Below are 14022 nucleotides of genomic sequence, written 5' to 3'. Positions count from 1 at the left end.
ATGTGCATACCTACTGTATCCAAATCAAAATTTTTAATGATAAAAAGCAATAGAAAAGTTAAAAATAAACCTAAAAGTAATAATTAATTATTTTATCAATAATAAAGTTAAAACTCACAAAAAAGTTGTAAAAAATTATCATCCTAACAAAGTAAATAAAATAAATAAATCACAACTTATCATCGGATAAATATTACTTACATGACAAGAAAACACAAAAATATATAGATTATTAAATAAGTGTTTTATAAAATATGATTTTATAAGACTTAATATCATCAACTTCTTATTATTTATTATCAATGTGTTAGCAACACAGTAAAAATTGTATAAGAAATGTGAGTAGCTGTCAAAAGGCAATTGTTTCAATGGTAAATCCTTTATTTTAAGGTAAATCTATTTTATGTTGATAAAGGATATGCAATTGTTTCGAAGTAATATTTATGAATTTAATCAGGTTGAGGGGAGTAATGTATATAAATTGGAAAAGTTGAAAGAAGTAATGTATATAAATTAGAAATGTTGAGGGGGACAGAGCATTTACCTTATCCATGTACTACCTCCGCCAATGCGTATAAACAGACCGAAACCCTAGTTTTGGGTCTTGAACCCTATTTAAACACCTTAACTTCTTGGGAACCATTTTTATCTTCAACCTCTATCCTCTCTAACCCTAAATACAAAACCATAGCCTCCATTTGTGAAATCCGTGAGTTTTCTGGGTGCTTTGAAGTATTCTTGGTGCATCTTGGAGAAGAAGGAGCTCTTTGGAGAGGTGTTGCCTTGGAACTTGTAGATCCAGACTTTGTTCGCACTGATCTATCTTCTGGAGGTATAAAGTTTTGATCTTGATGTCTTTCTCTTGAAGATCTAGTTTGGTAACACCCCATTTTTGGTATGTGATTTAAATAAAGTAATTTTCATTTCTTAAGAGGTACTCGGAGAGTCAGTAGCCCGACTCGTCGAGTAGAGACGGGATTTGCACGCGGTTTAAGTTGGCGACTCGACGAGTCCATATTCTCGAACTCGGCGAGTCTGCCAGTCTGGATGACACCCTAATTTCAAGGGTTTGCACCCTATTTAAACGTCATTATAACCCCAAACCAGCCTCCTTCACTTCCCAAAAACTTATTCCCGAAACCCTAGCCTCCTAGAAGTGTGTGTGAGTGATCTTTGCCTTGTGAAGGAACTTTTGGGTGCATTTTGGAGCAAGGAGAAGAAGGAGAAGGTAGAAGAACTCAAGGAAGAAGAAATAGATCTAAAATACACTCCTTTTTGGTCATCCCTTCTGGTAATGAAGTTTCCATCTTGATTATTGTGCTAATAAATCTAGTTTGCCCCCAAATTGTTGGTTTTAAGCTCAAAAACCCCAAATCCTTTGTGATAAAGCCTTGTGGTCGAGTCATATCTCAGATCTAGCCTCTCTTGAGCTCCAGAAGCTCAAGAAGACCACCTTTTGGCAGCCATGGCTTTGTTTTAGTCAAGAAACCTTCCATAATAGCAAAGTATGAGTGTTATTGCTTCATTGCATCTTTGATACACATAAATTTAGCAACTTTACGTGTTCAGATAGTCCCAGAAGCTTAGATCTACGAATTGGATGCACTAAAGTTGATTAGGATTGACTGTATGGAATCTGCATGCTAAGGACTCGACGAGTCGTCCTTCTGACTCTACGAGTCAGGTCGCGAGTCTTAGTTTCCCGGTTCAATAGTAGCGAGCCTGTGTAGTGAGTAGAGTAAGGACTCAGTGAGTTAAGACTTGGATCTGGAAGCAGTCGGACTCAACGAGTTATTCATACGACTCAGCGAGTCAAAGACTGGGTGTGTTCTTATGTTGAAGGGGAACTCGACGAGTTGTTCATAAAACTCGGCGAGTCGGATGAAAATTAGACTCGGTGTTAGTATCAAAGAAGAACTCGTCGAGTCTTTTCCAAACTCGACGAGTAGAAGCGAGTAGAGGATTAGAATGGTTGATGGGGATTCGGCGAGTTGGTGGCCCAACTCGGCGAGTCTAGTCAACTGAAACTTGACTTTGACCTGGAAGTTGACTTGACTAGGGGTAAATAGTCATTTTACCCTGAGATTAGTTATCAGTATTTGATTTAGTGTTTATGGGATTTGTAGCCAGGGAGTTCTGGAGCAGCAGTCAGACAGTTTCAGATCTAGCATCTCAGCAGCTAGCGTTGCTAGGTGAGTTTACTTCCAGTAGGAACGGGTCTACGGACACAATGTCGGCCCGTTTAGTCAGCAGTAGTTCCAGACTTTGGTCCGATGCAGTAGATCAGTGTACTTGATGTCTTTGTGATTCAAGCATGTCTTTGTGTTATGTGCTCCGGACCTCGGTCCTATGCAGTATGCAACATATATGTTTATGCTAGTAGTTATGATTATGCTATGCTATGTTCAGTTAGTTTCCAGACTTCGGTCTAATGAAGAGGGCAAGGCCCGGGTTAGTTCCGGATTTTGGTCCGATGCAGTTTTCGGACTTTGGTTCGATGCAGTTTCTGGATTTCGATATGATGCAGTGGACAAGGCCCAGTATGTGTTTATATGTTATTGTATGGTATGTGGTAGTTCGGGGGAGCTCACTAAGCTTCGTGATTACAATTTTAGTTTTGGTTTCAGGTACTTTCGCTAGTAAGGGGAAGAGCTCGAGATGATGGCATCGCACACACCACATACTCAGTTTTATCCTAGGGATTTTATTCATATATTTTGATACGATTGATATAGTTTGTGTTTGACATAGTTGCTTTGACTTTTGAGTTATTCATCCTATGGTTCTTAGTATATATGACATTTGATGATGTGATTTTTAGTAATATTAAAACAAAAAATTTTGGGTCTTATTTTTGGGATGTTTCATTTGTGTTATGATTTGTCATGTTTTGGTCCCATGGTTGTGATTCTTGTGAGTAGAAGTTACTCCAGAACCTTTGAGCCTCATATTGGTCTTTGTTGAGGTCATTAAGTCACAAAAATGTCACCTTGAGGGATTTTGATGAACCATGCAAGAGTTGGTGTTCATATTATGGATTTAGATGGATAAAAACAAGTATTGGGTCCCATTAAGACATGCAAAGTAGTAAAGTTTCCAACTTTACGTGTTAAGACATTATTTAGGATTAGATTTTAGAAGTAGACTTAGTAGCTTAACCATTTAAGCACTTAATGGTAAGGTTGGAGTGTTATGAAGTACGTTGGGTGTAACCAGCTCATATGCAGTGCATACTAGCCAAAGGCGGCGTACGCTGGGGATAAATTGAGTACGCTGGGCGTACTTAGTTGTTTGACTCCATTGACATTTTTTGACCTATTGATTTTAGGTCAACTGTAGATTGGCTTGGTACTTATTTGGGGTAAAATGGTATTTTGCCCATTTTTGGAACATTTGAATCGTTCGTAGGGTATTATCTTAATTATTAATTAGGGTTGTATTTATTGTTAGTTAGTGCGAGATTATCCGGTTTAGCGACCCGGGCAGTTATTTGGTTATCAGTGGATTTAGGTGAGTTTCCTCCCAATGCTTAGCAGGTCGAAGGCACCAATGCCGAACCATGGATTATGGTTATATGTATGCTAGTTGTTTGTATGACCTTGCATGTGTGTATGTATTGTATATATGTCGGGCGGGGCCCGACCCATCACATGATACAAGTAGATCTATTTTGACCGGGGCTCGATGCGGGGCGGGGCCCGATGGCTGTTAGGCATGACCTACTGCATGTTTGATATGTATGGTATGTGGTATTTTGAGAGAAATCACTAAACTTTGTGCTTACGGTTATGTTTAAAATGTTTTCAGGTACTCCCGGTTCGAGAGGGAAGGACCCGACTTGATCGCAACTCATCCACCCATATTTCTGTGCTTTATGATTTTGGAATTGTACGCTAATAACTATTTTTACTCTAATATACTTTTGAATGATTGAAATGATTAAATGGTGTTTATAGTTGAATTAAAAAAATAAAAGAGTAAATTACTAAAATCGTCCTTGTGGTTTGGTCAAAATTGCACGTTTGGTCCCTAACTTTTTTTTTGCACTCGGATCATCCCTATGGTTTGATTTTGTTGCGTTTTCGTTCCTGTGGTTTCATTTTGTTGCATTTTTCGTCCCTTACATACATAAAGTTAGGGACCAAACATGCAATTCTTACCAAACCATAGGAATGAAAAACGCAACAAAATCAAACCACAGGGACGATCCGAGTGCAAAAAAAAAAGTTAGGGACCAAACATGCAATTTTAACCAAAACATAGGGACGATTTCATTAATTTACTCTTTTAAAATTTTTACCTTAATAGTTTTGGGACATTAGAGTTAAAATCTAACATAATCAAACCCAAACTCTTGTTAGATCCAATAAAAAACATATTAAACAACCATTTAATGTTATTACAAGTCAGAGAAGACATTGATGTTATAATCATCACAACGAACATCAATACTAAGGGGCTGTTTGGTACAGGGAAATACAATCAGAGAAAAGGAATAGATTCCTTTTCCCTTGTTTGGTTAATAAAAAAAAGGAATGAATTGAGAAATAAATCAATTCCTTTTCCATCAAAACAATTCACTATTAAAAATAGAGAAAATTGGAGAAATAAAACACACGCATAGGACGAGAATCGGAAAAAAAGTGGAGAAATCAATCTCACCCCCATTTAGGGATGACAATGGGTACGGGTATACCGGGTTTCGTGTTTCCCATCCCCATACCCATCCCCATACCCAACCCCATCCCCATCGGGGATTAGAAATCTATCCCCATCCCCATCCCCAATGGGTAATCAGGGATTTTTCCCCGTTACAAAGTTATGAACTTTTATGAAAAATAATTCATAATTATATATTAACCAACAAAACAAAACTAACCGAACTAATATAAAACACTATAATCACTGAATGTCTTCAAACATGAACAATAACATTCAAGGTTACAAATTAAATCATTCTTTGCAAAAAAAGACATAACAATTCTTCCCAAAACTATACGTTTGATTGTTAGAAAACCTTATTTTGTCTACTGAACATTTGCTTATGCATTATTAAAATTAAAAACATAATTAATACTATATATATATATATATATATATATATATATATATATATATATATATATATATATATCGGGTACCCATCGGGGCCGGTTTCGGGTACGGGTATGGGTACCCGACAGGTAGAACCATCCCCATCCCCGGTCAACTCGGGGATTTATCCGGTCAACTCGGGTTAGGGTTTCGGGTACCCATTGGGTACGGGTTTTTTTGCCATCTCTACCCCCATTCAAACCCTCTTACATAAATGCAATCGGATTTTATTCAAAGATTTCATCCCAATTTCATGAAATCAGCCCATGTTGTCTTCTCGTTTACCCTACTACATATTCAATTTCACCGAGTCTCACGACTTCACACAGCCTCACGACCTTACGATCTCTGGGTTGCCTATTCTTGTCGATTTTTTCACCACATTCTTCAATACAAGGTATGACTAAACGATTCTAGTTAATCTTGCTATGAAATATGTTTTTGAGTTCTAGTTCAAGAATTGTGTTTCTGAATTCTATATGAATCTCTTCTTTGTACATGTTTGAATCTTGCTATATTGAAATCTGGAGTTTGAAGCTTGTAGTTTAGTGTTGAATGATATGACAGATTGTCATTTCTTACTGTTTGTGCTTCAGTTGTATGTACAAAAGCCACACAAAAAATACTACAATTTCAGATTTTTTAGATTGCCATTTCCAACTTTGAACCATCAAAAAATATTCATACGAGATTGGAATGAGGCATTTTTTTTAGATTGTAGTCCTTTGTCTTGTCTACACTTTAGTATTAAAAAACAACTTAATTGGTTAAGATATGGTTGAGTTATACAGCCTTAAACAGGGGTTGTTAGAGATGTTGTCTAATATTTCATCATTGTTTAGTTTTTTTCTTAACTTTGAACCATCATAATATCTTCATACTAGCTAGGAATGATACGTTTTTTTTTCTAGATAGTAGTCTTCTGTCTTGTCTACACTTTAGAATCAAGAAATAACTTATTTGGTTAAGTTTGGCTGAGTTATACAACCCTAAACATGTGCTATTAAGATTACTGCATAATATTTCAACACTTTTTAGAATATTTTCTGCAACTTTGAACCGTCATAAAATCTTCATACTAACTCGGAATGAGGTATTTTTTTTCCCAGTTTGTAGTCCACTATCTTGTATATGTTTTAGAATAAAAAATAGCTTATTTAGATAAGCTTAGGCTGAGTTATACAACCCTAAACAGGTGCTGTTAAGATTATTGCATAATATTTCAGCACTTCTAAGAATTTTTTGTCCAACTTTGAACCATCATAAAATCTTCATACGAACTCGGAATGAGGCGAATTTTTTTTCCAGATTGTAGTCCCCTGTCTTGTCTACATTTTAGTCTTAAGAAATAGCTTATTTGGTTTGGTTTTGGCTGAGTTATACAACTCCAAACATTGGCTCTTAGGATTTTTGTACAATATTTCATCATTTTTTATTTGCTTTTTTGTCCTAACTCTTCCTTGTTTGTATATACGTAGATGACACAAACACCTTTGCAACAACAGATTGTAAGAAATAGACAAATTGTTAGGACATCCGCCGTAAGAGCATTTTATGCAATGTATGTTATGATTCGTTGGTGGATGATCTATGATTTTGCAATGAATCATTTAGAAAAAGTTACAATATTTCGGGTAAAATACTTAATGAGTTACCATAATGGACATGATAGTATTCACGATATGGTTTATAAAAGTGATAAAAACAAGTGTGGTTAACATAAGAATGAATAGAAATGCATTTACAATACTATGTGACATGCTTGAACAAAAGGGGGGGGGGGGGGGGGGGTTGAAAAATAGCAAAAACATGTTAGTTGACGAGCAAGTTGCTATGTTCCTACATGTACTTGTACAAAACGAAAAAAATAGGATTATAGTAAAAAGATTCAAAAGGTCAGGTGAAACTGTAAGGCGATATTTCAAGGTAGTTTTAGATGCGGTATGTCGATTACATATAGAATTCTACAAGAAAACTGTGCCAATACCTGATGACGAAACCGATGAGAGGTGGAGGTGGTTTAAGGTTAGTAATTAGTTAGTATAAATTTATTTAATTCCAATATTAATTAAAGAATTTGTTTTATGTACAGGGTTGCCTAGAGGCATTAGATGGAACATATATCAAAGTTAAAGTCCCTGCAGCAAAGAGAAAACCTTTTCGAATACGCAAATGTGAGCTTTGTACTAACGTACTAGGAGGGTGTTCGAGAGATCTTCAGTTCATATATGTACTAGCGAGATGGGAGGGTTCCGCAGCAGATAGTTGAGTACTCCAAGATGCTATTAGTAGACCACATGGTCTTAAAATACCCCATGGTATGATATACATAAAACATAAAGCTACATAATATTATCAATACAGTCTAACTAAATATGTAGAATCTATTGTAGGAACATACTACATTTGTGATGTTGGTTATACAAATGGTAGAGGTTTTTTAACACCTTATCGTGGGCAACGTTACCATCTTAACGATTGGTCTCGACCTCCTACAAATGCTAAAGATTTATATAACATGAGACATTCATCAGCAATGAACGTAATAGAATGATGTTTTGGATTGATTAAACCTGGATGGGATATTTTACGTGATAATGCATACCATCCAATAGAATTTATGCAACACATAATCATTGCATGTTATTTGATGCATAACTTCATACGTACAAACATAACGGAAGACCCCCTTGATCAAGAAATCCCTACAAATCACACCCAATTTGGAGACGAACATGACAACATTATTTCTACCGTGGAGACCTAACAAGGATGGACTGACCGTCGAGATCTTCTTGTTAATACCATGTTTACTGATTGGAGTTCAGGGCGTGCCAACAATTAATTTATTCCATGTTTTTATGTAAACTTCATTATTCATTATGTGGTGTTTATACTATTTTTAATGATTGAACAACTCTATTGTTATTTCATTATTCTTGTTTTTATATTGTATTCATTATGTAGTGTGATAATATTTCTTTAGTTTGAATATATTTGAAAATTATTCATTTACGTTAGAAATATGTTTTTCAATATATATATATATATATATATATATATATATATATATATATATATATATATATATAATATTAATTAACAAGTGCAATGCTTTTCCTTCCATCACCACGGTCCTCTTCCTCTTATATATATATATATATATATATATATATATATATATATATATATATATATATATATATATATATATATATATATATATATATAATATTAACTTGACGAACTTGCCCAGGTTCTCCATCATCTTCAATCGGTCGCTTTTCCTTCCATCACCACGGTCCTCTTCCTCTTTATTCGATTCTATGGATTGATTCATGAAATCAATTTCATAAAATCCATTCATGAAATTGAGGTAAACAGGGTTTTTTTATATGAATTCTTTGGGAAAAGTGCAATGCTAAAGCAACCGAGAAAAGGTAATTATTTTTGCTCCTAATAGTTTATTCATGGTTGTTAAAATCGCGATTTTGATCATAGGATCGTACGATCCTATGATCGTAGGTATAAAAAATGAGTCAGGTCGTATTTGAGGTAGGATCGCATGTAGAATCATAAAATCGTAGGTACAATCGTAGGATCGGAATCCGATCCGATCCTACCTTCCCATGATTATATATATATATATATATATATATATATATATATGTGTGTGTGTGTGTGTGTATTTGTTGGGTCAAAAATATGGTTTATACTTTACTTTTCTAGGAAATTGTATTTTTATGTAATGTTTATAAGTTTACGGTCAGATGGTCTGTTTACGGCCGTAAACTCATTTACGACCGTAAACCCATTAGGCCCACATTCTCCAAGTATAAATATAGGTGTAAAGGGTGAGGAGTAGATTGATGAACAAAAAGGAGTGTACGGCCTAGAGAGAGAGAAGAATAAATGTGTGTTAGTGTGTGTGAATCTCTTGTATCCGGATCATCATTCTATTTATCAATACATTGAGATTCATATTATTCTTCTTCTCATTCTCTTTTATTTGATCTGACATCATCCGTTTGATTGGGATTCCGCACCATCAAACGGATCTGATTGATACACAAACAAATAAAGGACTTATATATATATATATATATATATATATATATATATATATATATATATATATATATATATATATATATATATATATATATATATGTATGTATACAAATAAATTTTTTTTACCACTTTTATGTCTTTTACCATTTATCAATTTACCGTTTATCATTTTGTGTTGTGACTTATGAATATTTTGAATGGAAAATTAAATGTTTGAAATACTTTTCATGTTTTAAAATTATATTTTATTTTGTGGGATCTTAGGATCCGATCCCGATCTTACAAACCCACAAACGATTCTACTTAGAATCCCGATCTTAACAACCTTGAGTTTATATTCTTCTCTTTGATCTATATTTACTTGGTAAGCAAGATATTTAAGAGATTAGAAACCTTTTGTGCTAGAGGTGATTGACAAAATACTTATGGATAAATGTGATATTGAAAAGTTTAAAGATTACAAACCACAGGCATTTGATGAGGCCCCGTCTTTCCTACCTAAAGAAGTAGTTGAGAAGCCGATCGTATGCAAGTAAGGAGAAAATGGTCAGATAGACTTGATAAAACTTAAATTAGTAAAGTATTGTTGATAATTTCAAGTGACACACCTACCCATTATAATTTGTATGTTCTTATTGTTATATAACTACTAATGTACAAAGAGTTTACAGCAACGATCAAGTATATTGAGTTGATACTAAGTTCCTGTCATTATATTGAGTTAAATTCACCGTTAGATTCTTATCAAATCATACGTTAATGTACAACTTTGAATCAATACAATGTTTCTCTGTCTATGGGGAATTGAATACGGTTTATCTAAAGTTAAATTAAAATAAGGTAGTAAACATGAACAAATTGGAGGAAAATTGATAGAAATGAGTAATTATAAAGTTTATTGTTGTAAAGGCATGTAAAGCTTTCATTTATCGTGTTCTTTCTCTACATACATACATATATATATATATGAACAAAATCGAAAGTTCGTTTCCCTCTAAAAAGTTCAATGACTAAATGTGAATAAACCTCCTCTTGTATTATGTTGTAGCAAATTATTTATTTTTGTTAAATTGTAGCAACATTTGTTGATAAAGAAATCTATGAAATAAATAAATAAAAAAAAAACAAAACAAAACAAAACCCTGAAAATATATTTAAAAAAAAAACAAAAAACCAAAACCAAAATAAAAAACCAATGGTTTGACATTTTCCAAAATAAAAAATCAAAATTTCCAATCTAATTTTGGTTTTACAAAAAAATGAACCATTCTCACTAATGTGAATTATGACCATTGGTTTGACATGCGAAATTTGTGACATCCCATGAATATGTAGTTACAACATCGTTTGAAATCGTAATTCATAGTAAAGGGTTAGAGTATCATCACATGAATACGTAGTTACAACATCGCCTGAACTCGTAATTCATCACCTACAGGTTATGGGTCTGCTGGTGTTTCCACTGGGTTGTCTAGAATAGTCCGTGGTCGCCATCTATACCCTGGTAGATGACTACATCGCCACATTGCTGGTAAAGGTTATGGTATCTCCTTTCATCCTACATCACATATTTATCATCATCTATTTACCTAATTATCACCAGCTGTCTATCATCACCTATCTCTCATCATTTTATTTAATCACACACCAGCTATTTCATCTACCCATGTTTCATCCGCAACATATTTGTAGATATAAAATAAATATACCGTTTAAATCTTTTAAAATATGTATAAAATCGTTCATCCAGCATAGACAGCAAGTATTCAAATAATATTCACACATAGCACATAATTTATATAAAATACATATTTATGTGTAAAATGAAAGTAACTATATATACCATAAATGCTTCCTAACTTTGAACCCCAAGGTTTACTCTACTAAAGTTTCATATTCTCGGCTCTCTGGACCTAGAAGGGTCCAGATCTATCACACCAAAAAGCTCAAGATAGCTCTTCCTCTCACTCTACACACTCAAGCTCGCTAGGGTTCTAACTTATGGGAAAGGTAGTCGCAACTGAAGGCCATAAGTGCCTTTGAATATGGCTCGAGCCCAAAGATTTAGGGTTTCTGCCAACAGCGCGGACTCGTCGAGTCGCCTCACCGACTCGTCGAGTCCATTCATTAATCCGAGTCATCAGTCGCGACCTTACTCGACGAGTTGAGACGTCAACTCGTCGAGTCTCTCTTCTTAACTCAAAAGAAAAATACTTAAATGATGATACTTGGAAATCCGGATGATACATTTTGTTTTTTTATTTCATAGATTTCTTCATCAACAAATGTTGCTACAATTGAACAAAAATAAATAATTTTGCTAAAACATAATACAATAGGAAGTTTGTTCACATTTAATCATTGAACTTTTTAGAGGGAAATGAACTTTCGATTTTATTCACATTTAGTCATTAAACTTTTTTTCATTATCTATTTGCCACTAAACTATTGAAATTGTTAACATTTTACCCTTATGACCGGTAACAGTCGGTTATAAGGGTAAAATGTGAACAATTTCAATAATTCAATGGCAAATAAATAACGAAAAAAAAATTTAGTAACTAAATGTGACAAAAATCGAAAGTTCGTTACCCTTTCAAATCATTATCCTTTTAATAAATTGTGTCACTAAACATGTCTGATTTTTTTTGTGCCTGCTCACTGTTTTTTAGTAAGTGTTTAAGTTATCATATAGTTGTTTTCCTAGTAGCTTCTTATGTCCATGTAGTAGATATGTATTATGTCCATGTAGTAGATATGTATGAGTGCACATTATAGAGATTTTCGTTGTATTCACTACTTGGAGTGAAGATCAATAATGGCTTCAACTTTCAAGTACTTTGAAATTATTTAATATATTTGTTTATTTCGAAAAGAAGAAAAGTACAATAAAAACAATGTCGTCTCCCATAATTGGTCTAACAAATTACATGACTCGAAATCTCACTTTGACCATTAATTTTGTTTCATTATTCCAGATGTAATCAGGACCACTCATCCCACTTCTTGGCTCAAATCTAACCGTTCATTTTCTTGAAGTATCTTCAACAGCTGGGCCCCTTTTCGTCTCCCTCTTGCACTACAAGCTCCTTGCATCGCCAGCATCACCACACGCGCCACCTCCTCCTGCGGTGCAAACCCCATTGCATCTCCACTACCGGTGCCACCGAATATCACCGCCAATATCCCGATAGCATTCTCTCTACCCCTGGTGGTTTCCATCCTCCTCATCACCTCCACCATCATCGGCCCTACCAGCGCATGTGCTCTCAGCTCCGCCGCCCCCTCTGCCACCGTACAAAGAAGTTCCAACGCTGCTAATGCCCTCTCCGCCACTGCACCACCGTCCAAATCCACCAACGCCTCCACAACTTTCCCCACCGCCCCTTCCTCTACAGCCACATGCCTATTACACTCCCCTAAACAAAGCGCCAACAACACCCTCGTCGCCGGTTTCGCCAATTGTTTATCCTTCAAACAACCCAACACTCCTCTCATTACCGCCGGCGGACAAGACACCGATTCTCCGCCTTCTGCCGCAGCGCGTGGGTTAACCAAAGAATGCTGAAGCATGTAAATAGCTTTGACTCTGTCGGAGTCAAGACCCGTGCTCAGTTGAAGCTCAGCTACATGGAAAAGCTCCTGAAGGTCTGAGATAACAACAGGAGGTGGAGGCGGTGGTGGTGCCGGTGATTGGTAGTGTATTTGTGTTGTTTCAGGAGACGTATCTGTCAGGCAATTGGTTGTTGAGATGGGTGTGTGCGAGAATCTCCATTGAGTGAAGCTTTGTGAAGTATTAGACGAAGAAGAAGACTCGGAGTGGGTTTGCGGTGGTGGTGGCGGCGGCGGGGTAGGTTCTGAAATTAGAGGGAGAACCGGTGCGGTGGGATTGGTGGGGCTGATTACAGATTGAGTGCAGTAGCGAAAGAAGCCACAGGAGAAGAGTGGTCGAGGTGGTGGTTTAAGTTTAGGTTGATGAGTTTTCATGGCTGGATCGATGACAGCTGTGGTGGTGGTTGGTGGTTGTAGTGGTGGTGGTGATGATGGTGTAGCTGTAGAAAGTAGAGTGATCAGTGAGTGTTTGAGTGTATGTGTGTGAAGGAGTAGGTGTAAGTGTTACTAGAGAGGACGAATTGAAAGGGATGGTGCATGGTGATTGCGGGAAGCTGGCAGGAAGCACATGTGTCCATCACCATTTTGCAGTGGCAGTGCATTATGACATTAGCGTTTTGAACTTCCTTCTAAACTATACGAAAAAGATTTTTGGAATCACATAGAAATAATCATACAAACGTACAACCTCTTGATTTCCATATCTTTTCAACAAAATGATAATTTATAAACGACCACTTTTCATGATAGACTATCCACCATACAAGGTACCATGAATAGGGATGACGATAAGCGAATACCCGTCTTATTTGGGTAGAACCGGAACCGTCGGTTCTTAGAAAGTTAGAACCGTAATCGGAACCACTTTAGGCATTTATTAAATGTTTGTAACAAGTCCCGGAACTAGTAGTTCCGGGAGCGCGTAACCCGATTACATTAATTTTGTTATTTTTTGTCGATAAAACCGCAATTTAGTTTGATCCAAATCAAATCAAACCGGTTCCGGCGGATACCCAGCAGGTAGTGATTCCGAAAAAACGAGAACCGAAACCGAAACCACTTAAGGCGGTTCCATAACTTTAGAAACCGGAACCGAAACTCCTTAAGGCGGTTCTAGTTCCAAAATCAACAGTTCCGAGGCGGTTACAGTTCTAAAAGTGGATATCCGTTTTCGATGTTCATCCCTAACCATGAGGAGATATGTATAATTGATGGTTAAAAAAATAGTTAAAAGAGATAGAAATG

The 14022-nt window shown here is 35.8% G+C and overlaps 1 protein-coding gene across 1 annotated transcript; it reads right to left on the bottom strand.

The window, feature by feature from the left end:
• Positions 1–12001: 12001 nt before the first annotated feature.
• LOC145033228 (ARM repeat superfamily protein) lies at positions 12002–13441 on the bottom strand. Its single transcript, XM_078981988.1, has one exon. The coding sequence runs from the start codon at positions 13150–13152 to the stop codon at positions 12160–12162; it is 993 nt and encodes a 330-aa protein (XP_078838114.1). The 5' UTR covers positions 13153–13441; the 3' UTR covers positions 12002–12159.
• Between the last annotated feature and the right edge of the window lie 581 nt (positions 13442–14022).

This window comes from Lactuca saligna, chromosome 1 (assembly GCF_052625555.1).
Source record: "Lactuca saligna cultivar CGN05327 chromosome 1, ASM5262555v1, whole genome shotgun sequence".
NCBI lineage: Eukaryota > Viridiplantae > Streptophyta > Magnoliopsida > Asterales > Asteraceae > Lactuca > Lactuca saligna.
This window is presented reverse-complemented; position numbering and strand designations above follow the sequence as displayed.

What these genes read in the sequence shown, in the direction of transcription:
- LOC145033228 (XM_078981988.1), bottom strand. Translation starts at nt 13,152, where the DNA reads ATGAAAACTCATCAACCTAAACTTAAACCACCACCTCGACCACTCTTC.